Source organism: Lotus japonicus, chromosome 1 (genome assembly GCF_012489685.1).
Source record: "Lotus japonicus ecotype B-129 chromosome 1, LjGifu_v1.2".
NCBI classification, from domain to species: Eukaryota; Viridiplantae; Streptophyta; class Magnoliopsida; order Fabales; family Fabaceae; genus Lotus; species Lotus japonicus.
This window is the reverse complement of record NC_080041.1, coordinates 106,189,037-106,215,638: the sequence shown is the minus strand read 5'-3', so window position 1 is coordinate 106,215,638 and position 26,602 is coordinate 106,189,037. Positions and strand designations below refer to the sequence as shown.

The following is a 26,602-nucleotide window of genomic DNA, read 5'->3' as shown; positions in this document are numbered from 1 at the left end:
TGTGCACATTAAAATGATACTAATTATAAAGCAAATGTGAAATCAGTTATGAATTATGAGTTACTTCTGGTATTGAACTGATTTCAGCAAAAGGTAAACAAAATTGAATGCACAATATTTTAATACACGGTGATAGCAAAGGAGTCCTAACAAAGGAAATGGAAAACTATCTCAATAATGCTGAATTGACTTTGCTCTAATGAAGCAGCACAATAATTTAGATGATACCAATCTTATTGGCTACATCCAAGGCATCATAATCTGGAGTCAACCTCACATATGCTTTCTTTGTTCCATCGGGCCTGCAAAATAGAAAATAAAGAGGTCAGTTAAAACTATGCAAAGAAGTCATGAAGTTCTGTATTTTATAATGCATTTGAATTCAGAGTATTATGAACTTTTCACTGCAACCTGCAAGCAAAGCAACTAGTCCTCTTGATCTATATAGAATGGGTTTCAGTGATTAAAATTACATTGTAGCATGCCTATATACAATGTTATTTTCATTACCTGATCAAAGTATTCACTTTCTTGGCCTGAATGTCATACATTTTCTTCACAGCAGCCTTAATCTTCTTTTTATCAGCACGGATGTCAACAATAAAAACCAGGGTGTTGTTATCCTCAATCTTCTTCATTGCAGATTCAGTAGTCAAAGGAAACTTGAGAATCTGATAGTGGTCCAACTTGTTTCTTGGGGTCGCACTGATGCGAGGATACTTAGGGTTCCTCTCCTTAGTCAATGTCTTGGGCCTGTGAAATGTGACGGTTGTCCTGATCTTCTTAGCTTTCTTCTTGATCACCTTGCCACCTGATTTCACAGCCTTGGCTGTCTTCAAGGCCTGAGCTTTGGCATCAGCCTTTTTAGTTGTGTCCGCTACAGAACAATAACAAAAAAAGCAACTAGATCAGATACATAAACCCAATAATGCCATAACATCTATAAAACAACACATGCCCAGAACATCCAAACTAGCAGAAAAGCTGATTAAGTTTTTTATCAGAAATGACGTATGATTGAGTAGCTGAAATGAAATGCAATATAATACAAGAATACTCTTGGCATTGCATTATTAACTAGAACAGAAAATGTAATGCTCATACAAACATTGTCCAATACTGCAAAACTCAAAACATGATCATTATGATTTTTCAATGTCACAGCAAAGTGCAAACACTCAAAATTCACTAATCTCGATGAAAAATCATAAACTCTTCATTCATGTACAAATCATACAAAAAAGGGGATCCATTTTCTTTAGATCATGCAAATATATCTTCAGTCCTTTACTGTTTGTTAAGTACCCATTTAAAATAACAAACACACTGCATTCACCACATGAATAAAGTAACAAACTTTAGCAAACATATCATATTTCAACGAAAAAAAAATATCTAATTTTCAGCAATTAAACTACGATAGTTACAATGTCAGATAGATAGATTGTGTAATGAAAATGGAGACATAAGGAAGAATGTAAGACTCACCCTTTGCTGGAGACATTGCGAGCTCTCAGCAACGCTTCTTCCAAGCTCCTGCAAACGCATGATATCAGATCGCATTAGCAGATTCAAGCATAAACCCATAAACAGCGAGAGAGATATATAATACAGGGTTCAAAATCGCAACGAAACAAGCTTCAGAGTTTGGATAAAACAATGGCTACGATTCAGTTACTAAGAATTGAAAAGGAGAGATTGAAGAATCTGAAAGTGAGAGAAATTGAGAAACCTTGAAAATGGGACTGCTGCTGCTGCTGCTGCTGCTGCTGCTGCTGCGGCCAAAATTAGGGTTTTGGATTGGAGGAGGAAGATGGTGAGTGGTGATTTATAATGTAGTATGTAGAACGGGAAATGACGGTAATAACCTTTGCATGAACTAGGTCTAAAACCCATCAAGGCTTTAATAAGTTTTTATTTTGTAAAATTCCTCTTTTTTTAATTATGATCCTCGTCGAAACGAAAGAACCAAAAAATATTTTCTATCCCCTCAAAATTTTACTTATTTGTTTTGGTCATTCAAAGTATATAATTTTTCTTTTTAAGAACTAAAGAATTTTATATCAACCAATAGTTAGAGGTTTCATAGGTAAACGATGACAAGTGTATGTCATTTGTGAGGAGTAAGGAAAATAGGGTGCTACTAAGATAGGGAATGAGAAACAAGAAGAATGAATGAGAGGTATTAATTGAAATGAACATAAGCCTACTCCATGCCTATTAGGAGTGTTCGTGGATCGAGTTGGAACATGTTCGTTTTGACTTTTACCCGACCCTAAATATTGATAAGGTTCAGTTTTTAAATATGAACTCGTTCCTACACCCGAAAAAATCCGACGAGATGCGTGTCTAAGGGACATGGGTCAGGGCAGGTCAATGGACTGGGCTGAGTCCTGTACACCCCTAATGCCTATTTACACAAGTTAAAGACACTTGTTGAGAGTGATTGTCACAAATTTGTAAATAATTTACATCGGTTAACCCAAAAGTAAAACAAAAAAAACTAGGCTTAATTGCAACTTTGACCCTTAACGTTTGCCAGAAAAGTAATTTTGACCCCTCACCTAATTTAATTATATGGATGATCCCTGACGTTCACATTCGTTTGCAACGTTAGTCCTTCCATCCAATTCTATCCAAAACTTAACGGTTTCTGAAAAAAAAAAATTAAAAAAACCCAGAAATTTATAGACTTCTTCATCATCTTTAACCATCCTTTTCATTATATTCAACAAAACTCATGCAAAACGCAAAAATCAGAGCCTCTTCTTCTTCCTTCAATGATAAAATAAAAATCAGAGTCACTTCTTCTTCTTCCACCCAAACCCATAACACAACTCCGACACTTCAGATCGCACACCTGACTCCTACCCCCAAACCCAGATCAAAGCGAGAGAAGACACCAACACCTTCAACGCTTCAGATCGTAGGCAATGAAGAAAGATTCCTCCTTTCCTTGATCTAGTCTCGGATTCGAAAAGAGGACGTGGAGAGCTTCTAGAAAGTACTCTCATTTTTCAGTTTGGAGCACGGCAGAGATATCGCCGGAAATCGCCACCTGTGGCGGCACGCGACGAAGGACGGCGGCATTTGCGGTGAAGCATAAATTTATTGAGGGGTTTCTCTGCGGATGAGACGAGGAATCAAATGGCGGTGGTAGTTTCCTCATGGAACTCGTGGTTTCATCGGAAATGGAGGGAAAAGGCTATGGTGTTCCTTTCATGGCTTCCTTAAGTTCTTCCATGGAGGAGAGAGGAATCGGTGATGGTGATGGTGATGACTGTGGTTGAGCGAGAGTTGGAGGTAGCGGTGGTTTCTCCTGTGGGGAGAGAGGGTTGGAGGTGGCGGTGGCGGTGCTTGATTCATGGCTGGATTTTGAGGTTGGGGAAGAAGGATGAGATTTGAGGTTTAATTTAAATGTGTTGTTGTTGTAGAGAGTTTGGAGGGACGGATTGTGTTGTGAGTTATGAGGAATTAGCAAGGGAATTGGGAAAAAAGTTAATTGAATGAAAGCTTTGAGTAATTGAATGAAAGCTTGCAACAATACATGAGAGGAGGAGATGAAGATGATAGATTTATGGATTTTTTTTCTAGAAACCGTTAGATTTTAACGGAAATTCACAGAAGGACTAACGTTGCCAACGAGTGTGAACGTCAGGGGTCATCCATGTAATTAAATTAGGTGAGGGATCAAAATTACTTTTCTGATAAACGTCATGTGTCAAAGTTGCAATTAAGCCAAAAAAACTATTAACATAAGCCTATTTCATGCATTTCCGTCTAAAAGCCCATATATAATTGGCCCAATAGCCAGAGGCCCAAAAGCTGAAGTCTCTCATTCTCATTTGACCAGAAAAAAAAAGTCTGAATCTCTTCCATTCATGTTTCGCTTCGCTCTCACCATTTCCTGGTGAGCAAAACTTCCTCTCTACTCATCGTTTCTTTGTATTCAATTTCACGAACAATTATTGACAATTTCTTCATCATAATCATTTTCAATTTGCATTTGAATCGTCCTTTTTGTTGATTGTGATTCTCAATGTAACTGATAAGTAATTTGGAGTAACTAAAATCCAACCCCACTTAGTTTATGTGCCAATTTTGTAAACTTTTATACAGTGTTCTAAAGGGGTTTTGTTTCATGTGAACATTTATCAACATGCAGGAAGAAAATTTCACAATCTGTTTTTTTTGTGTGTTGTGTGTTTCTGTTATGCCATTGTGAGAATTCTGTTTCACTGTTTTGTATGGATGTAATTCCACCAAATCAACATGCTTTGGAAGTTTAATGTTGCCCTTGCATTTCTCTTATAAGAGAATGATTCATGTATTGGCCTAAAATTAGGGAACCAAGCTATAGGCTCCACAATTGGTTGGTTTGTCTATTAATGGTGGAAATATATTTAACTAGGGTTAGTTGTCTTGAAGAATTGGTGTTGCCAGCACCCAATTTGATCGCCTTTTCTTTTCATTTTTATTTGTTATTTTTGGAAGAATAAGAGAAAAACTTGTTATTGAATGAGAAAATCTCTTAGCCCGATTTAATTTATTTCGTGGCTTGGAAGTCCTTGGACTAAGATATTGAGTACATATTTCATTAGTTTGGTAGAAATGTGCTTGAAATCAAGACTTAGATTATGATTGTTGATTTCTTAATTTCAGTGAGAGGATGTTGGTCCTTTATTCGAAGGAGGATTCACATACAGATGTGAGAGGAATTTGATAGGAGACAGCATCATGAAAAAGAAAAAAAAGAAAAGAAAAGAGAGATTTTAGCAAGTGATTGATGGAGTTCTAAGAACAGGCAGCTTTGAAGGAGAGAAGAGTTTGTTACTTGTGTTGGCACTACAGAGAGGTAAGACTCCTCCTTTCTTTCTTTTTCTATTGCCATTTTAATCCTCTATAAGGACGAATATGGTGATGGTATAGATCTTTGAGGTGTTAATTTGGTGACAAAAATGTTTGGACTTAAAAAAATGTTGTCATATCATTGAAAAAATGATTTTGATGACAGCTACTTGAGAAATCAGATGAATTGTTCAGTACACCTTTTAGAGATGTTTTGGTATATGAAGTGTAAGAAACTTCTCTTACACTAAATTTTGCAGTTAAAGTTGAATTCCGTGATGGTTGATATAACTTACATGACACACATTTAAGCAGAAGAAGAATATCTTGATTCTTACGTTCAAGGTGAAAGAAATTTCCTGTGATATAAGGCACTACTTATTATATATTTCATTAGTAATTATGTGTCAAGATACTTATCATACACTTAACTATAATTTTCATTAAATTGTTGAATTTAGTAGTTAATATTGAAGACAGAAATGGGTCATGTATCTAATATGACTTGCACAATTGATGAGATGTAAAGAAGTTTAACTTACCCTAGTTGTTCCTATGCATCTCTCAAGAGGTGAAACACCTTGAATAATGAAACAAATGGTTGAATGTCAGCATAAAAAATATTTGACACAAAATTAAAATCAAACTTTAAATTAATGAGTGAAATAGCATACCATAAATTGAAAGTGCAACTCCTCATTAACTAAAGCGAACAAATAATTTGGGGTGTGACTGCTAGCCACGTAACCGGTGCGTGGCAAGAAGTCACGGCTAGATTGCACCAAGTATCAACATATACAACGTGTTTTGACACGCATACAGATACATGCCCCTTTCCCTCCGCTATCAATGGCAAGGAGTCACAGCTGGAGCGCACCAAGTTTCAGCAAACACTGCATGTTTTGACACGCATATAGATACACTCCTTCCTTTCTCCTTTAAATTGTGTTTGCAAACACTCTAACAGTAGAGGAGAAGTTGACTGAGAAGTCTGTGAATTATTCCCTGTATTTCTTTTGCTCCTTCTTCTTTTTCTTTCTTATTAGTTTACTAATCCATTTGAGGTTTTGCTTATCTGATTTCATGAATTTTATGTATACTTCCTCTGATGCTTACGGAATTCATTCAACTAACTTTCTATTCAATCACCATTGAGTTATTGCTTCAGCTTAATCATATAAATACTTACTATGGTGACATTATGCATCTACAGGATTGCTGTAATATGACGGCATTGATACGGATCAACAAGGAATTAAGGGACATGGTCATGGATCCTCCTTTATTGTGTAACGGCGGTACCTTCTCTCTCTTTTTTCACTATTATTCAAGAGCAATAAAGCACAACAGTTTTCTCTTTTAATTTTTTTCTTGTTTAAGAAGATTGCTTGATGTGTGATGCTTTTGATACTTTTAGTTTGTTTAAAAACGGGTGAAACTATGAACAATTATAATTTATGAATTGAGTTTTCAATGTTCAGGCCCAGTCAGTGATGACTTGTTCCATTGGCAAGCTACCATTGTGGGCCCTAAAGGTAGCCCATATGCCCGTGGTGTGTTTCTTTTGTCAATTGAATTCACTAAAGATTATCCCTTCATACCACCCAAGGTAAATCCCAAAGCCTACCCCTTTGTCCACATTTTGATTATGTTTGCATTTAAGTGCTCTTGATTTCTTTCAATCTGAATTAGGCACTTGGAATGTAAGAGATGTACTAAAATATGGTAGATCCAAGGTTTATGTTTGGTAAAAGTATATTGAAATTGATCAAGAATTCCATAAGTGCTTACCCAATACCGTCTTGATTGTCATTACTTGAATTAATTATGGTGAAATTTTGATATTTTGCAGCTGATTTGCTGTGATCCTCATTACATGAATTGATTACTATCAAGTGTGAACTTTTTATTTAGTAGCCAATTAATTGATCTCATCGTTGGTTAGTTTTTTCTTTTTGGTGAGTTTATGGTACTTTGGGGGTCATTGTAATTGTTAAACCTATGAATTCAACCCATTTATCGATCCGCTAGCTGGTTATCTTCTTAGGTATAAGAGAATAAAATTAGAGTTTTCAAGGATCGCAGAGTTAATTGTTTCCTAATTTTGATTGGATTTAGGCACACACAACAAGTGCTTTCAAATACCTAAGTTTTGCAAATAGTTTGTTTGAATTCATTGATTCTATATGCAGGTTTCATTCCGCACAAAGATTTTCCATCCTAACATCCATACCAATGGTACTATTTGCCTTGACCTTCTCAAAGACGATTGGAGCCCTGCCCTTACAATATCCAAGGTAATGTGATAATTTTTGTTTTTGATAAATTTTCTTTTATTGCTAAACTCAACTTGCCAATGTCATTTCCATCATGGTTGATCATGCCATCCTTTTCTATCCTTTTTGGGATTCATAATGGGGGAGGCTTTTGTTTTTGCTTTTGACCCGAACTGCAAAAAAAGATCTCTGGAAATAATTATCTGTGACAAATATGCTTGGCCTAATATACTTAGCTCTATTGATATTTTGCGTGAGACGCTAAAATTATGAAATTTTGTAGGTTCTCATTTGTATTGCCTCTCTGCTGACAAGTCCCAACACAGAGGATGCAGTGATGCCTGAGGTTGCTGAGATGTACAAGAATGACAGAGAAATGTACGTGGCTACTGCTATGGCATGGACCCAGAAGTATGCCTTGCGTGGCGAGACTCCAAAGTTTTAAGTAACTTTGAAGATTAAAGGGGATGTATTATGGAGTTGTGTTATCCATGTAGTGGACTCTACCTGTCTAGTGTGAAATGGTTTGGTTGTTGTTAAGTTTATGTTGTCGTCGTTGTTGTTAAGTTTATGTTGTTATCGTTGTTGTTGTTGTTGTTGTTAAGTTTATGTTTTATGGACCTAAAATAAGTGTGTTCGAACTGATGTTTTGTGTAAAAGCCCTGTAAGCAAGTTGTGTTTAAAGTTATAATTAATTTGATGAATATTTTATCTTTTGTTGCAAAGAAAGTAAGATCTGCTGACGGTAAAGGGGAAGTTATCCTAAAATAAAAACAATTGAATACAAACATAAAATTAAGCAGGTCATAAATTATTCATTTTACTATATCAAGTATATTTTCGTACTTTTCTATATCATAACTTTTTCTTTCCTCCAATACATTTTCATGAAATGGCACTAAATAAAAGAATTTATGTGCAATTGGAGATCGCACTGACAATAAAAAAATTTCACACAAGCACTAAACTAAACTAAATAATTGATATACTGCCTCATCAATCACATTGGAGTCTGCTATTTTAAGTTGCAATCTTATAGCATGATTGATTTTCCATTGAAGAAATCATTTTTTGACGGTAGTAGTCAATCTCGGATAGCGGCTAGCCCATAAGTGGAATGACGGTACATTGCATGGTGGATGCCGAGACACTCATTTTTAATATTTAGATTTATATATAGTTTAATACTATATGCATATAAATACTAAAAAAAATATAAATACAACTTAAAATTTATAACAATAAAATGATAGAGAAAGGTGTCATGCCATAAGAGGAGATAACCGAAGGGTAACGACATAAAATGATTGAGGAGAAAATTAAAGAGGAATAGAAAGGAAAGAAAAACAGAGGAATAGACATACAAGAAAACTCAGAACAGAGGCCAAAGAGAAACAGGGATGGATGGTGGTCATCGAAGATAGGCCAGAAGTCACCGCACAGTGCTCACTGGAGAGAGGGATGGTAGGGTTCACAAGAGGTTTTTCAAGAGAGCAGGGAGCACAGGAGAAGACAGGTTCCAAATTTACCCCCAAAACAGCCCCCAAACTTTGTAAACTCAAGGGCTTTTTCATCAGAACATCATGCTTTACCATTCGCACAATGGGCCGCAACTCCAATCCGTGACGCGATTGATAACTATGGTTTGGAGACAAGCAAGAAGAAAGTACATTATTGTCTAAATGGTGAATCAAACTGCTATCAGATAGCAACAGCTTTGCTAAACAAATTATTAACAAACTCTATACCAGGTCTATGTCCAAGCATAAACTTCTAGCCAAGAGAATATCAAACTGACTTAAGATTAAGATCAATTGAGCACGTAAAACATTATACGGAAATTTGTAAGAAAAAAAATTCCCAAGGTGTCTTATCATACAAGTAATTGTCAGTAATTTACATTATGCAACTAATACTATGTGTTCTTTTCTTAAACTACATCTCAGCATGTCTGGGGAGAGAGGGAGAGGGAGAGGGAGGGAGGGAGAGAGAGAGCTGGGAAGGAATTGATTTGTTTTTTAAATAGCATGAGAAACATCAGTATGTTGAATATTAATGTCTAGGTTGAGGGTGTCAAAGCACTGTACAATCAGCCAAGCTACAATTGACTTCTTAAGCAGCAACTCCTGCAAGCAACATGAAACAAACTCACTTTTAAGAGGTGTGGATGTGCACATGAAATATGATATATATACACATATAACCAGAATTCCAACCCTATCCAAATTGAAATACTATTCATGCATATTTTTCAATGTGCATATGTTTTATTCCTATTTAAGGATTGATTCATGCTTGCAATGGTCAGAATTGACAAGGGTCATCTTCAAGTGCAAAGTGCAAAATCATGCTGGTAAGACTTTGCCATGGTTTTCATGGTGTCAAGATACAATCACACAATGAGTGCAACGCTCTTCAAAGAGATGTCAAGACTAAAGAAAAACATGAAACAGAATGAGCATGAATTCTTTCATGTATGAATGAACTCCCCCACACTGATGCAACGGATCCAACAAAGATGACATCAAGATTAATATAAGAAAAGATTTTTATGATGCTAAATTAGTCAACTCAAAATTAACCAAGTGAAAATGAACTAAATGCTCTGAACAAGTAATGCAATGCTGGGATGTTATTCATTACCTTGCTGGAGTTATTTTCCCATGGGAAATCCAATTAGAGTCTGAAAATCTGTAACATAGGGAGACAGCTGCAGGTGCAGGAAAGGTCAAGAAACTCGAACACAGGATTATCCTACTTTCTTTTGTGCTACAATGAACTCAGTAAAGAAAGAAACTCTCGCGGTTCTTCATTCTCTTTAACAACCTATTCACATAAGAGAATCGATCATCAACATGAGACTAAAAAATATTGGGACAATCCATAGTGTATGTCGCTTAATCCAATCTTATGTGAGAATAGAAAAATGAAATGAAGATATAATATAAATAACCAAAAGGCACGGTTGGAGTGATTTCTTAGCATTATAAGCCACAACAAAGTGATAGTTCAAACTAAAACTTACAGCATGACAAGCTGAGGGATGGTTTAACAACATAATGCTATTGACACAAGCAACATGAGGTTGGAATTAAAGGGAGAAACAAGTAAAATCAAGGAAACAAGCAAATGGATATAAACTTCACAGCAAATAAGGCTTTAACAGCATAGGATTTATGGTATTTGCAGATCCAAATTCCTAACAAGAGCGCTGAGGGCCATTCCTTTTCACATGTTACACCATTTTTATCATGTACAACAAGACTGTTTGAAACTAAAGTGAAGAAAGTTTAGTAAATCCCATCTTCATTTCTGAGCTATTTTTTATAAAGGTATAATAATGATTAGTGTGTTTATGGATAAACACATTTCAAAAGCAGGCCAACATAAAATCTGAAAAGGCAAATGAAAATTAAGTAAAACCCAATCTAACCTAACATCAGATTCAGTTAGGGATTTCACCACCTTACATTAACTTATTAACCCCACTGAAAAGAGAGACTTCCTATTCTGTTTACAACACTCAATCACTGACCTTGTAATATTCAATCATTATTGAAAACCTAAGTCGAAGTGTATGAGAGGCCAAAAGTTGCAAAATGGGAAATTACTTATTAGGAGGTCTTTCAGGATGAGAGTAGTAATGCCATATAATGACCTAGTATGGCTCAATTGCACAAAAGTCAGATGGAATTTCCTATATTGTTGACTTAACATAAATTATCTGGGGGCTAAAGTAAATACTTCAATTTTTTCTTCTTCTGGAAAATATCATGAAATCAATTCCAGAATTGTACAATTCAAACAAAGTTTTAACATAATATATGGAAGCAACAAAGGAGTCCATTTATATTATATTGACAGGCATGTCATGACTAAGGTAATTTGGTTACACCATTGAACTGTAAGCACGATGCGTCAAAAGAGAGATAAAGAATACCTTGATGATTGTGTTCTTTGGCAAACTAAACTGGGTGAGGAGTTCAGAACCAATTTGATTCCAGTCAACAGCTTGAAGAAAATCATACTGTTCATCACTATCCAACTGAACTTGTGAAGCATCACTCTTGAAAGACTTCCCTACCCAAAAATACAAAACGTTTCCTGTGTGCACATTCATACTTGGCGAGAATATGACAAAAGCATCTTTAGAATCCAAATGACCAGCAACAAATCTCTCAATCTTTTCTAAACTGGGCCAGTGAAATACTAAAGTTTTTGTTAACCCCTTCTTATTAGTTCCTCTATATGATGTAGACTTTAAGTCTTCTGTTGAGGAACTATCTATCAAAGGCTCAGCACAGTTCCCAAGAAACGAAGAATCCTTGTCATATATGCTATCAAAAATGCTTGGACATAATGCCACTTCACACTGTTGAATTGAATCCACTGCTCCATCCTCAACCTGTTTGTTGGACTCAAAATAAAAATATATGCTATCTGATTGTTGCGAATGGCTAGAGTTGCCGTTAACAAGAACAGGATGCTCCCGACTAGCATGCAAAGTTGATGATTTATCTCTCACTCGCGTCTTATCATTAATTGGCGGCAACTTCAAAGATTTTGACAAACTACCTCTGCGTTCAGCAAGGGAAGTAGTTGATGGTTTCTTCAATGGCAAAGAGGTTGACTGAGAGCATGGATTTGATATACTGTTTGACACTGCTTGAGAAGTAGTATTTGATGAGAGAGACAAATTAGAAAAGTTAGACAAAGATGTAGATGCTGGAAATGAACTCAAAACTACAGAGGAAGAATCTGGGGACAATGCTGGCAAAAACTTTGAGCGAGTGCTAGACTCAGAAGAAATGGAATCTGAAGAGACAAAAGAGGGTGAAGAATATGATGATAAAGATGATGACGACAATGATATTGACGGGGATGGAGATGACTTTGCTGATGTATGAATATACAACATGGAATCTGAATGTACCCGAGGAATGGATGACTTAGGGGCTGAGACAAACTCCTTCGTGTTAGCGGAGGAAACTTTACCCCTTAAAGCACTCCAACTACTCTCTCTTGCAGGAAGATGGGTTTCATGCTCATCCTCTGATGATGCAAATGGAGGCACAAAACCTCCTGTTATAGCTCTTTTGAAAACTTCAAAATCAACATCATATGAGTCTACTTTCCTCTCACCAGGAAAGATTTTAACACCTGGTCTGCTACTTCCTACTCTATTCCCAGATGTGTCCATCAAAGGCAAAAACTTGGAAAAAGCATCCCAAAAGTAAGCTGGTTCCTCACCTTCCTTGATCATTATAGTAGGTCCTTGCACTCTCTCATAACGGACAATCTGACCCACAGCCCCTCTGGCATCCCTTTCCATGATGGCCTCACAATTTTTCCCAATCCAAACATATATTGCAGAAGGAATGTGCACTATGAATGCACCCCTTGAGTCCAGAGCAGCAGGAGATGGATCACTCAACATTTTGGGGACAAGATGCAAGGGATCATAAGGGGAGTGAGGAGCAATTCTATACATTCTCAGCAAAGAGCTAGGGCTGAGAGGGAAGGCATGAACTCTTTTCTGGCACTGCACCAATTGGCAAGCAAAACCCATGTTGGGATCAGCAATACCTCTTGCTGCCTTCACAAACTGAAAAGCATCCTCAAAACTCTGCCCTTCCCTCCACATGAGGTAAGCAATGACCAATGAAGTGGACCTAGACACCCCTTGACAACAATGCACGAACACCCTCCCATTCAGCTCCCTAACATCCTCAAAGTAATCAAACACATCATACAAAATACTAGTAATATCCTCAGAAGGACTATCCTGCAACCACAAAGTCCTATACACAAAATCAGCTTTGAAGTACTCAGGACACACAAAACCAACACAATTCAAAACATGAGTTATCCCATTCTTCTTCAAAATCTCCCTATCCCTAGCAACAGCATCACCACCAAGATACACATGATCAGCAACTTTGGAACATTCCTTATCAAAAAATGCAATCTTATCCCTCTTCACAAGCCCACCATTATTCTTATGATCAGGGTTGCTCTGCTGAATAGAAGATAAATCAAGTTTCAACCTTTCCCCATTGTTACCACCACTACTACTGCTATTATTGTTACCTCTCCCACCAGGGGTTATGGGGGGTTGCGGCCACTCCCCAATGTCATCAGAACTCGCCTTCGGCCACTCATCGAGACTCCGGCGAGCAATCGAAAGCGGCTGCAGCGGCGGCAAGCACGACCGCGCCTTGCAATTTTGCTGCGATCGAGGCGTCAATGGCGGCTGAGTGAACCTCCGACTCGCGGCATCACCGCCGGAATCAGGATCAGCAAAACCCTTATCTGAGTCGCCGGAGGAGTTCCCAGCGGCGGCTGTGCGAGCAGATGACCACGACGCTGACCGCCAGAACATCTTCCGGGAGGTGGGGAGGTGGCACGGAGCGGCGGCGTGAGCAGCATCGTCGTTGCCCACCATGCCCAATCGCTGATAGATCGAAATTGGAAAAAGCCCTAACAGTAGAAGCTAGGTTTTCTGCGCTATTGCGATGAAACGGTGCGCATTGATGGAAATTTGGAGAAATTGAAGGATTAACCAGAGGGGAAATGACGATGGAGGAACGAATTTGAGTAAGGGAAAGCGATTCTGAATGTTTGAAGTGAGAACTGAAGAGGGTTCTGTGATAGGGATCAATGGAGAAGAAAGATTGGATTTTTAGGGTTGTTTTGGGTTTAGAGAGAGAAAGGTTTGGAATTTGAGGGGGTGGAATTGAGAGAGATGGATTTGAGGGGGGAATTGGAATTGGGTATGGAAGAGAATGGGGAAATTGGATTGAATGTTGTTGAGCAAGGAAGGGAAGTGGTTCATAGGAAGATGATGAGAAGAAAAGGGGTGAGAGTCATAGTAATAGTATTTGTATTGAGTGGGTGAGTCCTTATGTATGCCATGCCTCTTTCATTTCCTTCTAATTATTTATTTATTTATTTCACAGTCAACAAAAATGGAAGAGTGGAGTGATCATGATGATTGTCTTGCAATGGAAATATCCACAACTTGGTCTATGTATGAATTATGATTGCATGTTTGATTACAGGTTTGCAATACATGTCTAGATCATGAAATTACAGTTCATTCATAAGTTGCAATATGTAGCTTCGCTATCTGTTAAATTTTCATTTGCTATAAAAGGGTATTGATTAGTATGAGAGCCTAGAGAATCCAAAAGTCACTCACGGGGTGGTTGGTTCAAGTGATACATGTTTGATTCCCTTTAAGTAGGGTCTCGAGTTCGAGTCTTATAGATAGAAAATATCTGCGCTGGGAAAGTTAGCCCCACCATGATGTGGATGTTTTCGGCTCGAACAATATTGAATCCGAAAAAGAACACCTATCTTACAAAAAAAAAAAAAACCAAAAGTCATAGAAGAACAGTGTGTTAGCAAAATAAGTAATACTTACGTAAATAAACAACTTTTTTGGTGAACACACATGAATAAACAACTAAACATGTATTTATAGACATATTGAATGTGGAAAAAAATTAATAACCAAATGCACACATATATTGGTTTGGCATGTTTGCATGAGTAGTTTTAAAGTAGAAAAATTCAAAATTTCATCAATTGTAGTTATTTATCTCTCAACTTTCATCTTTATGATGAACAAAATAGACTATGGCAATGTGTTTGAATCTATGACTAAAATTTCCATAACCACTTCTCTCATCAAGAAACTTACTTCTTATAGTGTATATTTAGTCTGGTTTTTGTAGTTTTGTATGTTTACTCCATTTACCTAATAATTTTGTTATTCAATTATTACAAGTTTTCACAATAATTTTGACTTCAATATGATTTTGAATGAATTTTCAAACAGTTTCTCTCATAATCACTTCTCTCATAATGTGAAAATGTAACGGTTTTATAAATACACATTCATCAATTATTCATTATGGGTATTGGGGTATAGCAAGAATTATTCATGGGAAAGTACATTTAACTTCAACTTTGCATTCACAATAATGTGATTGTGTTATCTATTGCATCATTAGAGACAATCATAAAAGTTAGACACAAATGCAGGTGATGACAAACTCCCTTGCAAGATATATATAGCTATGCAAATTGAAGACGCAAATGAGTCACACTCACATGAAACTTTCATTAAAGTGGGAGAGGTTTGGAAATCATTTAATATTATTATGGACCCAATGTATCATTATTGTCACATTTTTACACATAGCTTCGGAAAGCTTCTATTACCAAATATTGAGATAAGACAAACAGTGTACATGGAAAATGGTAGACACAGAAGCTTTGAACCAATTAACAATACAATTTGTGTACTAATTGCCAATTGTATCTCAATTTTCAGCCATTAAGGTGTTATCCCAAAGCAACGCTTACTTAACCTGTAATTTTTTTCTTCTTGACTAAATGATGACCACAGTCAGCAAGTCCAAACAAGAAATCAAAGCCTCATCCAGAATTGAAGAAAGAAATTCAATTTCTAAGATTTTAGGCTATCACTTAATTATATTTTAAGAAACAATTCAATGTTTATCTTTTGTGAAGAAATTGACGTCTTAGAAAATGATTTCTGGAGTAAAACTATCCTTACTCTTAAAAATATGATAATGCAGGATTGATTAGGTGTATAAAACTTTAAACACTTAAATTGATCAAAATAAGCACATTTTTTTGTGAACCTAAAAAAAAAGTACATAACCACATATCGATACATACAATAAAACCATTTATTTAATTATATATCACATTCAGGAACGTAATCACATACTTTAGATTAGAATGAGGCAAACCCTCCTCTGAAGATTTTTTTTTCAATGATAAAATATTATAAGTTAAATGTTATAAGCACTTCTTCAAAAAAAATTATACTACCCTTTTCTATTAGTTGTTATTAATTTTATTGAATGTATTAAATTTTTTGTTTGCTCACCTATTTTTTCCAGTTCTCTACCTGATTATATTTATACTTTATCTACAACTTTATATTACAATTATGTTTGTATTAGAGTTGGGTTGGATGTAAAAATCCTTTTATCCCATTCAACTCTTTTGTTTCTATTTTTTTAATGTAGGTTGAAAATGTATTCGAACACACACTAATAATTTCGTACATTTTATTCTGTTTTTTCATAATGAAATAGCTTGTCTCGTTATCAAACCATCATTACTACTTGTTTGCACCTTGATGTTTATCCATTGTAGTAATGATACATGACCCATGAATCATTTTCCATGTTCAATGCTAGATTTTCCATGTCTCACACTTCAACATCTACATGATCAATGTGTAGATTTAGTGGGAAAAACTTAACTTCTTTATCATAAGGGAAGTTATGCCTTGAACTTTGACCATCAACTTTACATTGTTGTGCACCATAAGTTAACAATTTCGGGTCTGTTTTGTTTTAGAGTTGAATATAATTAAATTGGCCCAATTAAATTTGTTAAAATTTTGTTTAAATTAATGAATTATTTGTGTTTTTTAGTGATGTATAAAAGTAAGTTTAAATTAAATGTTGTTTAGATTGAATAAACTGAAAACACTTTTAAGGATTAAAATAGACATATTGTCATAGATATCATATAAACACGGTCTCAAAATGAATATTATTGCAAAATAACATTTAACACACTTTTACCCAATGAAAAAGTATCTAATATCTATAACCATATTTTCTCTAAATACACTTTTATTTAACGAAAAAAATATATAAACAAAATGACCAAGATTATGATGCATGTTTTTTTTTTTTGGTAGGGATTATGATGCATGTTGAGTGTTAACACACTTATTTTTGTGTGGAAAATAATATGTGAACCAAATAGGCCATTCAAACAAAATAATAATATATTTTTGACAATGAAGCCATATCTTTGTCATCACCAACATGTCATATTTGTTAAGCAAGCTCAACATCTTCTAATTAATGTTCAATCTGTGCAATAGTTAGGCTAATTATTCACAAAACTTTGCAATTAATGGCTTTCTTTATTTTTCACATAACACTATCCGGTGTACATACATTAAGATCCATGTTTTCTCACGTTTTGTACCTTAGCGGTGCTCACATTCTCCAATGATCAAAATGGAGTAAAATGTGGAAGTGAGTCTTTAGTTCCATTGAAAACGTAAACCCACATTAACGGCAATGTTTATCCAAACATGTCTTAACCAATGCATTTTTTGTAATTTCTTTTTTAGCGAACCATCGCAAAGAGGTTGTGTTCTGTTCTGATTTGTGTAGCAAAAGCTGTCTTAACATTATACATAATACATTTATATCAATTTTGATATTTTAGATGTATTTAATATTTAAATCTAACAAGCATACACAAGTTGAGTTTTCTATGTGGAGATTTTGTCATCAACACTTGGTTGTTAGAAAAACATTTATATAAAGGGTATAACTAAATGGGAATAACACGTGCTTTCAATGATGCAGGTAACTAGTCAGAAGTGCACTTATTTTCTTGCTGCCTTCAAGCTCAGGCAATTTGGTGGAACACTGTTCCTCTCTGCTACACTCACGGGTGGTGGATGGTGGTTAATTAATATGAATGTTTGCAACAATAAGGTCCTTATAACTATGTTGTCCAGAGAAAATTCTAGCAATGTGGTATGAAAGATCTTTCACCAAACTTATTGAAATATGCATGTATTCATTTATTATGTTCTAGTCCTATGATACTTGGATTAACATGGGCGTTTGTATGATTATTGCCTTGGTTTGTCATGTAGTTGACTTTTTTCAATCTTGCACAATTGCTGTTGCAAAGTTAACTATTTCAGCTATTTTGGATATTCGTTGACATCAATGCAAATAGATATTAACACGTAGTCATGTACTTCAAGATAAAAATGAGTAGAGATTAAAGTTCATTCACGTTGCAGTCAATTGATATCCAAATACAAACTTGAACCTTGGAGACTATGGTTGATCTTCTTTACAATATAAAATAAAGATGATATGAATCACTACTTTTAAAGTGAGGTCATGAGCTACTACAGGACCAAGAATTTTCGCTCTTGCAGTTTCACTTAAGACTCATTTGAAATGAACAATAGATGACAAAATAAAATTGCAGTCTTCAGCTGCTAAAAAATAAAGATTCTTCTAACTTTATGAGGTTGCTAAGACTCAAAAGCTTTCTGTATTGAACAAGCTCAAACATTCACAACTCTATATAATCTGCTTTTATAAACACATAAAAAATACAAGTAAACTGGATATGATTTAAATTCAACAATAACATTACAACATGACTGTTGCCAGCTCCATGGAGAAATAAAATATACAGAGACCATAGATCAAGTAATCATTCTATCTCATCGGCCAGGCATAATAGTAAAATATCAGTTACTTTCACAACAAGCTACACATGCAGAAGTGACGCATGGTAAGCATTACTGCTCATAGCATGAGCCTGGACCAGTAGGAGCTCTTCTAGCATAAAAATTTGTCACAGGAGCTGCTGCAACCCCTCGGCTATTTAACAGACATCTGAAGTTTTGCAACCGGGGCAATGCAGTTAAGGTAGCGTTTCGCATAGAAGTGGAATCTCTCTGACTCCACAAGCGTTCTGTAAGAAGCAAGGAGTAGTTAAGTTTGCATAATCAAATACATCATTTTGCAATTCCCAATCTCATACCTCTTATCCCATCTTCCCAACAATAATTACAAGTACTTACTGTATATAAGGAAAGAGAAGATAGATTTCTAAATGTACACATATATCACTCTAAATCCTGAAAGGAAAGGTTATCAAGAAATAAATACAGATTAAAAACCATTATGAGCCATATATATGGCTTGCATGTTTTACCTTTTATCTGTGAGAGAGAGAGATATATGACGTTTATTTATATATAGAAAAGAGAATTAATTGAACTTCATTATGAGGAATACTGTAATTTCTACTACATACTTTCTGCAAAGAAATCAGTTATTATATCAGGAAGTGACACAAAAATTTGCAAGAACAATTGGGTCCTCAGAGATTGTTCATTGTTTATATGCCTTCAAATATTTTAAAACAAGGTAAAGGTATCTCAATAGCCTGATCTACTTTCCTTAGAATTACCATTTTCAGGTAGGAAGACATGAGTAGCATATCTCAAGTTAGAGACTATGATGTAGCAGTAAAACTATAACAGTAATGATACTTAAACACTCAAACAATGCAGAATGCAGATAGCGCACATACACCCCATTTTTCTCTCAATCTCTCTCTTCTTATCACATCTATCATATGTCACACTCATTACTTCTCTCTCTTCTCTTCCTTTCTTACTCTGGGTGTCAGTTGAATGTCCGCACTATGCGAATGTCTACAAATCATTTTCCAAACTATAAATACAAAAATGGTGAACAACACAGCATCAGCATGACATGCTCACCTGCAGCTGCAGCAGCTCGAGGCCATATCGTTTGCTGAACATCGGATGTATCGGCTGTCTCAGCCCACATACAAACTTCTCCTCCAAGTACAAGCTTTTGTTCTGAAGCGTTATGTATTCCTTCTAGTGGCTCCGCAGTATACACCTTATCCCAAGGTACATCTAGATGGTCAAGATACCAGACTCCCTGGTTACTGAAAATGCACCTGAAGCCTTTTGCAACAACCTTTGGACAAACCCCAGGGCCCAACCTACAATATTTACCTTAAATACTTTATTTTGAAACTCAGAATTTTGACTTTGAGCTTCATGCCGCCATAAAACTACTTGTACAAATGAAAACTCACCAGTTATGCACTACAGTTTTTGGATTGAGCTTTGTTGGAAATGTATTGAAGGTTTCTTCCCTGAGAAGTTACAAAAAAAAATATATCTCTGAAATTTGTAAATACATTTTAAGAACACGATGTAGTAAATAGAAGAATTACTTATTGATATCATACCAGTTCACTGGACTCCAATTTTTTGAAAGGGCTATCTCTTGGGCCTTCAGTACAAAGTATTGATAGGCATCTTTAGCGGTCATGTTGTGTGTCTGAAGCCTGCATTTGTGTTATAGTCAAAATGCAAAATAAATGTTTCTGAACAACGTGCCTTTACATTGACAATCAATCAGATTCGTGATGGTTAACTTTTCTTGAAATTGATCACTATCTCAATGCTCAATAACAAAAATGGAGTGCCAAAAACTAAAAGAACAAAATGTTGAGCATCTAGTTTCCTATGAATTCTACTAAGCAAACAATCCCCAAATTTCACTTGATTGTAAAGGATGCCAACTGAAGTTACTAAATTAGGTGACAGAAAACGCTGCCCAATTACTTTTTTCAGCTTTACTTGCTGGTAACCGAGTCAAGATCAACAACAAAATCAGAGTCAGTTATTCAGTCTAAACTGTGGTTATTGTCTTCTAGAAGTTCGCATGGTAAAGAAAAATATGAGCTTCGCAATGAAACAGTTTCTGCAAGGCATGCCATTTGCCAAGTCCTTTATGCATGAAAATTTACTTGAGTATCTGAAGTTAATGGCTTTAGAAACAAATAGTCATCACAAAATTTTATGAATGAGTATAACAGGTTGACATCAGTACCATTCCTTGATATGAGAAGTATTGCTCCAGCAATCTGTCAAAATAAAAGTACTTCTCATTAATTAGCATTGATACAACTATCTAAAAAAGTACAATAGTCATTTAAAGTCTACTTTTTATCATAATAGTATATGTTATGAAGTCACACACATAGCCACCATTATGAAACCACTTCTGAAGAGACGAAATTCCCACATTAAGGAAAAAGTGGCCCCTTGAGTTCTTAGAAAATAAGTGCGGATTGCTAGAGACCCCATCGCGATGTGAATCCTAATGCCCTTGTAGGCTTCTAATTATTGGAAAAAATATGTATATGAAAATTAAATAATTACGAGGAAACTTGTTCCACAAATTTTTAGGGGCTGCTTGCCTGCTTCATTTCGGAAAAAAAAAATCTGATTTCATTAATAATTACAAAAATGTTACCTTGTTTTCACTTAATTTTCTCTTTTCAAGGATTTGTTGTCACAGAAAATATTTTATCAAACCAAGCAGGCCCTTGAGATTTAAAACAAAAACTATACATTCCAAGAGAAGTATCTGCTCCAGCAACCCTCCCTCATAATATCTAAACTTAGATTTCATTATAGTTTATCCATACGATAACTTTAGCAGAGTAAAGACCAACTCAAATCACAAATTCGAACATAAGCATCACCCTACAATACCAGTGATCATTGAAGAAGGGAAATTGCAAGACCATCAACATTCAGATTTCAGACGAGGAAAAGACAGTTAGTGGCAGTTTTACCCCACAACATTAAAAGTTTATCCATAGTTCTCATAGCATTATCACTTTATAGGTCAATTTTAAGTTGTACTAATGATAAAAATCATTTTTAGGTCCTCATTTAACAGCTTAAGCTTTTAGGTCAAGTGGTTCTTTAGCAAGTTGCAAGAAGGAGACCAGTCATACTGACCTGTATGAACTTCATCACCACCCAAGTGAAATAGCTCAAACGGGAAAATCTTTCTCAGATCTGAAAAATTTAGAAAAGTAGATAAATTATGATGAGAGAGAGAGAGCGAGAGAGAGGAGCATGTGTTACATAAATACTAATCACAGTTGATGAATTTGAGATGGAAGATTAACTAAACTCATTTCAGTGTAAAATATTGGTAAACAACATAGAACCTTCCCGAGACATTTATCATGAACTCAAGAAATCATCAATGATATTCATTAGAGTACTTATTAAATTTAGTGCACTAATCTATAAAGAACTGAACACCTGTAGGGCTTAAGGTTTTATAAGAATTTAACCTGTCAGAATACCAGAAAGGACATCAAAAGTAAATGTCTTTGAAACATCTAGCGGCTCCCTACAGGAAGGTGACGGCCAAAGATCAGGATATCCAGCACCCCTACACAGATAAAGAACAACCTTAAAATATTTGTGGTGAATGCTACTTGTAAGTAGAAATATTGAGTTGCTTTGCTGGTGCAACGGATTTGAAATCAATAAAACCAATTGACTACTACTTGAATGCGAGCTTTTAACAGTGCCTGAACTCATGGTAATAATCAGACCAAGCAAATATGGAAGGGAAAAATAATCAACTCTTTTCCATAATAATTTATGAATCCAATGTCAATCTGCAGCAATATTGGAGGGTTTAGCAAATACCTAAATTCAACATCTAATTTCCTTTAAAGAAAGTATGTTATTACAAGATGGAAGCTAGAAAGTACAAACTTCTTTTATGGTAAATAAAGCCTTTCTTAACAGAAATATTTATAATAAATTGTAAAAGAAAAAATAAATTTCCGAGTCCCCATGTGTCACAATAATATAGCCAATCATTAACACACTATTACGCTATATACTTCAGAGGAAAAATTGGCCAAGGCATGTGCTTTACCATGATTCTGCATGCCCAGGGACATCCACTTCCGCCATCACATTTATGCCTGCAATAAATAAGGCAAATACTCATTAAATATATGAGACCACTGATATTTTAACAACCATAAGGAATAGCCTCAGAAAAACATGCAGATTCAGTGGCATTTTTATAGCAAACCTGTTTTGCATAATAATTAATAACAAAAAGATTCAATAGACAAAAGGAAAAGAATAGTTAAAAATCTCAAATCATGATAAACTGCAAAATGCTGAGGATATTATGTAGCAGAAACTTCAAAAGGAATTTGAAGATAACTCACCTCTCATTTTGGCAAAGCTATATATCAACTCACCAGGAACATGAAAAGTAAACATAGAAGTCATCAATATAGCTCAACAATAGTAACTAGAAAGTAAATATAAAGAAAAGATCATTCATGGATCAATCAACCAGGACATTATAACACTATTTCGGGATTATATTAATAACAATATATTTCTCAGATAATCTTTCCTTTACCCTATCCTCTTGTCAGTTTCTAATACAATTTTACAGACAACAATTTCCAGTGTTGGTCATAAAAAAACGTTAGTGAAACATTTACATCCAGACAGTTTGAAGCCAAGATAATTTGGATAATGCGAGTCTTACTTGACAATTTCATATGCATCCTCTACTGTGTAACGTTCCCACTTCGTATATGAACCTTTCCATAAATTTGGGTATGTAGGTATCTCAAGAGGAAATGACTCCTCATCTATGATGTGCCAATGTAGAACATTCTGTGGATTGTATTATTATATATTCAGCATTACATGAAGCAAGGAAGCAAGATATACTAGCTAGGTGATACTTCTTTGGTTTCGAAGAGTCACAAACAGCATTTAGTGAAAACAAACAAAAGAAAATTAGAACATTCATCTTACAAATTTAGCATAGGACATAGATTCAATAATCTGCTTAATTACAGTAACTGGTAAATAGTGCCTAGAAGTATCTGCAAAAATAGACAAATAAAAAATCATATGTATCAATATCCTCTGATCATAGTATAAAGTCACTCAAAGAATATTAACTTTCACAATTGTAAATCTTGTGTCTCACCCAACATAAGCCCACGGAAAGCAAATCTAGGTTTATCTTGGATGGACCAAGGTGCCTTGTATATTTGTACTGTTTTGGTTGTATAATCAAAGGAACACAACTGGCTGAATGTCTGGTGCATCATGCAAAGACAACATTAATTCAATTTTCAAGGTAGAAAAGGAAAAAATATAAACTATGACTTTAAGTAACTTACAATATATGACAGTACAACATATATACAATACATGTTAGGATTCATACTTCCAAATTATCAAGCTACAGTGCAAAGGTATAAGAAGGAGATAAACTTTAGTAAATTGCTGACATCTTAGCTCCTATACAATGATAGAGAAGATTATAGATTTACCAATCTTATGGAGAAAAACAAACCTAAAATATGAAAGTGGAGAATGCAGATACATGTAAAAAATTATCTTCGAGAATACATGTCACGGTTTGTCCAGAAATATCTGGTATCTACAACTCCAGTACTCAGATATGAAATAAATATACCACACATCACAATTTTAAGCACTAAACTGCTCTCTATCCATCAATCTTTACCTCCTTGCCATCTCCGCCAATCACCGTTCCTCCACCTCAAGCCCCCAAAGAAAATTAAAAGTAAAAGCAAGATAAAGAATTTTGAGCTGACTGAGAGAAAATTTGTATACATACCTCTAATCCACGCAATGCACCATAAACAGTATTTGCCTACATCAAAGCACATCAAATTTTTTAGCTAAAAAAGGTGAAAGAATAAACCACACATTTCACTGAATTTACTTAATTTGTTAGAGTCTATAAGCAATAAGCGAAAAGCAATAAGCAATAAGCAATAAGCAATAAGCAATAAGCAATAAGCAATAAGCAATAAGCAATAAGCAATAAGCAATAAGCAATAAGAAATAAGCAATAAGCAATAAGCAATAAGCAGTAAGCAGTAAGCAGTAAGCAGTAAGCAATAAGAAGTAAGCAGTAAGCAGTAAGCAGTAAGCAGTAAGCAGTAAGCAGTAAGCAGTAAGCAGTAAGCAGTAAGCAGTAAGCAATAAGCAATAAGCAATAAGCAAAGCACAACTCCATCTCATTCTTTATTAAAAAATATTGACTTATTTTATTTTTGGATCAAGTGCTTGAGTAATTATTGATGCTAATATAACTGATATATAAGATGTATGTTAAACTGTAATCTTAGAAATATTAGGCAAGTGTTGGATCACATTTTCCTAGTAAGGGAAAGTAGGAAAGCTCCAGAGAAAAAGAAGAAATAAAAACAAAAACCACCTTCAACAGCCTTTTGCAGTTAGAAAAGCAGAGTGATGTAATGCACTTTAGCTTCTACTTTCTACAAAAGGGAGAGTCATTCAACTTTTCCACATGAAAAGTTTCCACAGGTTCTAGTAACTTGTAATTTACACATTCCATTGGTGATGGGGACTCAAGAGGTTCTAAATTCTAACAAACAACTCTAATTCCAAAATACAAAACAAAGCAGAAAAATGAAATGCAGAAGCATCATTGAATATTTGTATCAAAAGCTGAATCCACAAGTTGCAATCAGTGAGGCACCTACCTCAATTGTGACTTCCCCAGTAACAGAATCCTCCTTGGCTTTAGAAACCAGCAGGGTGTAGCTTTCATCCACTCCAAGTTGAAGCTGCAAACAAAAATTCCCACTCTCAGAACCAAACAAAAAACCAAAAGTTACCCTTCAAAACCCAGAAACAAAACAAGAAAAGGAAGCATAAATTTAGAAACTTGGAAGGACACCGCCACCTCTTCGTTGTCTGAATGGACAGTGATATTCAATCTGGAAACATCATAAGGAGAAACAAGCCTTTCTCTCAACTTTCTGACAAACCCAAACCCAGAACCAGTGTGCTTGAATATGATCCCTCTGTATCTATCAAATGCAGCTCTGACAATAGTGGAACCGCCACCATTGCCAGCGACAGAGAGAGTGAGTGCAGGGTCAACGGAGAGAGACTCATCGCCTGAAGTGAATTCTGAAGGGAGTGGCCAAAGGTATGTGAGGGAATCACTGGGGTTTGGAGTGGGTTTGAGTTTGAGAGTTGACCCAGCAGCAGCTTCAGAAACTAAGAAGGCACAGAAAAACAGGAACAATGGTGAAGAGAGACATCTGGGGATGCAGAGAAACATGGTGTTGTGTTGTGGACAGTGTCAGATAGAGAGAGAGAGAGAATGAGGAGTAGTTGAAGTTAAGAAATTTGGAAGAATCTAAATGAAGCAATGGAGTATTTCACAATATCTTTTTCGACTTTACCATGATGTTAATGGAAAGCTAAGAATATAGCATGGATGAAGGACACGTTTTTAAGGTAAGTGTACATTCATCTGCATTTTGAGGAAAAAGTTAAATGAAACGGATCTTGGATTGTCTGCATTAGCTCATCAATCACTGCTGTCAATTCTTTCAGTTACGGAAGTTCAACTCCAGAAGCTAGATAACCAATAGATGTTTAGTCGGGCGGTAAGCAAATTAAGTCTATTAGAGTGAGAACAAGAGTTCGATTCTTGTGAAAAACATTTGTTGGAAGAGACAATTACGGTCCGAATGAATGAAAACATCAGTCAAAGACCAAAAAAAAAAAAACTACATACATAGATAGTATAGTACACATTTTCGACACACCATTTGTAAGCAGTTGTTAACCACAGCTAAAGTTTAGGGCAGTTAGAACCTCTAGTTTATGCTGTGTCAAAAATGTAGAGCAGGAATTTGTATGTCCATGAGTCATTTCCATGATAAGAGTTACTCCTAAAATCAAGAGTCTACAAACCACATTTAGCTAGAAAACCGAATCATAAGCTATAATAACGTGCTTTGGATTGTGTCAAATATCAATGCACATCCAAACACGCAATTATGCCTGTAATTAAATTGAAAATGAGTATTAAGTAAAGATGCTATGGAATGTAACATTTTTATTTTATAATAAATTGAAAAGGTGGGAAAAGAATGCAATTTAATATATAACT

At 35.4% G+C, this 26,602-nt stretch overlaps 4 protein-coding genes across 5 annotated transcripts; 1 reads left to right on the top strand and 3 right to left on the bottom strand.

The window, feature by feature from the left end:
- LOC130728810 (60S ribosomal protein L23a) lies at nucleotides 1-1,869 on the bottom strand. The gene is made up of 4 exons (XM_057580381.1): nucleotides 1,733-1,869; nucleotides 1,489-1,536; nucleotides 511-877; nucleotides 1-302 (listed from the first exon to the last, which is right to left on the bottom strand). Exons 2-4 carry the CDS (start codon nucleotides 1,502-1,504, stop codon nucleotides 218-220), a joined length of 468 nt encoding a protein of 155 aa, XP_057436364.1. The 5' UTR covers nucleotides 1,505-1,536; nucleotides 1,733-1,869; the 3' UTR covers nucleotides 1-217.
- A 1,951-nt stretch (nucleotides 1,870-3,820) lies between these two features.
- On the top strand, nucleotides 3,821-7,830 carry LOC130728809 (ubiquitin-conjugating enzyme E2-17 kDa-like). Of its 2 annotated transcripts, XM_057580380.1 has the most exons (6): nucleotides 3,821-3,910; nucleotides 4,663-4,855; nucleotides 6,062-6,146; nucleotides 6,330-6,457; nucleotides 7,041-7,145; nucleotides 7,408-7,830. In XM_057580380.1, the coding sequence occupies exons 3-6, from the start codon at nucleotides 6,074-6,076 to the stop codon at nucleotides 7,567-7,569; spliced, it is 468 nt and encodes a 155-aa protein (XP_057436363.1). In that variant the 5' UTR covers nucleotides 3,821-3,910; nucleotides 4,663-4,855; nucleotides 6,062-6,073; the 3' UTR covers nucleotides 7,570-7,830. The 2 variants fall into 2 exon arrangements, with proteins under 2 accessions (XP_057436363.1, XP_057436362.1); XM_057580379.1 differs by lacking the exon at nucleotides 3,821-3,910 and having other exon boundaries at nucleotides 3,920-4,855.
- A 1,098-nt stretch (nucleotides 7,831-8,928) lies between these two features.
- On the bottom strand, nucleotides 8,929-14,013 carry LOC130728807 (protein-tyrosine-phosphatase MKP1). The gene is made up of 3 exons (XM_057580378.1): nucleotides 11,065-14,013; nucleotides 9,768-9,950; nucleotides 8,929-9,250 (listed from the first exon to the last, which is right to left on the bottom strand). The coding sequence occupies exons 1-2, from the start codon at nucleotides 13,567-13,569 to the stop codon at nucleotides 9,894-9,896; spliced, it is 2,562 nt and encodes an 853-aa protein (XP_057436361.1). The 5' UTR covers nucleotides 13,570-14,013; the 3' UTR covers nucleotides 8,929-9,250; nucleotides 9,768-9,893.
- A 4,227-nt stretch (nucleotides 14,014-18,240) lies between these two features.
- LOC130728806 (beta-hexosaminidase 1) lies at nucleotides 18,241-25,900 on the bottom strand. The gene is made up of 15 exons (XM_057580377.1): nucleotides 25,379-25,900; nucleotides 25,176-25,259; nucleotides 24,281-24,316; nucleotides 23,621-23,732; nucleotides 23,443-23,513; nucleotides 23,168-23,298; nucleotides 22,836-22,852; nucleotides 22,532-22,580; nucleotides 21,933-22,033; nucleotides 21,589-21,648; nucleotides 20,669-20,702; nucleotides 20,022-20,120; nucleotides 19,866-19,925; nucleotides 19,519-19,769; nucleotides 18,241-18,701 (listed from the first exon to the last, which is right to left on the bottom strand). Exons 1-15 carry the CDS (start codon nucleotides 25,760-25,762, stop codon nucleotides 18,526-18,528), a joined length of 1,665 nt encoding a protein of 554 aa, XP_057436360.1. The 5' UTR covers nucleotides 25,763-25,900; the 3' UTR covers nucleotides 18,241-18,525.
- Nucleotides 25,901-26,602: the final 702 nt, after the last annotated feature.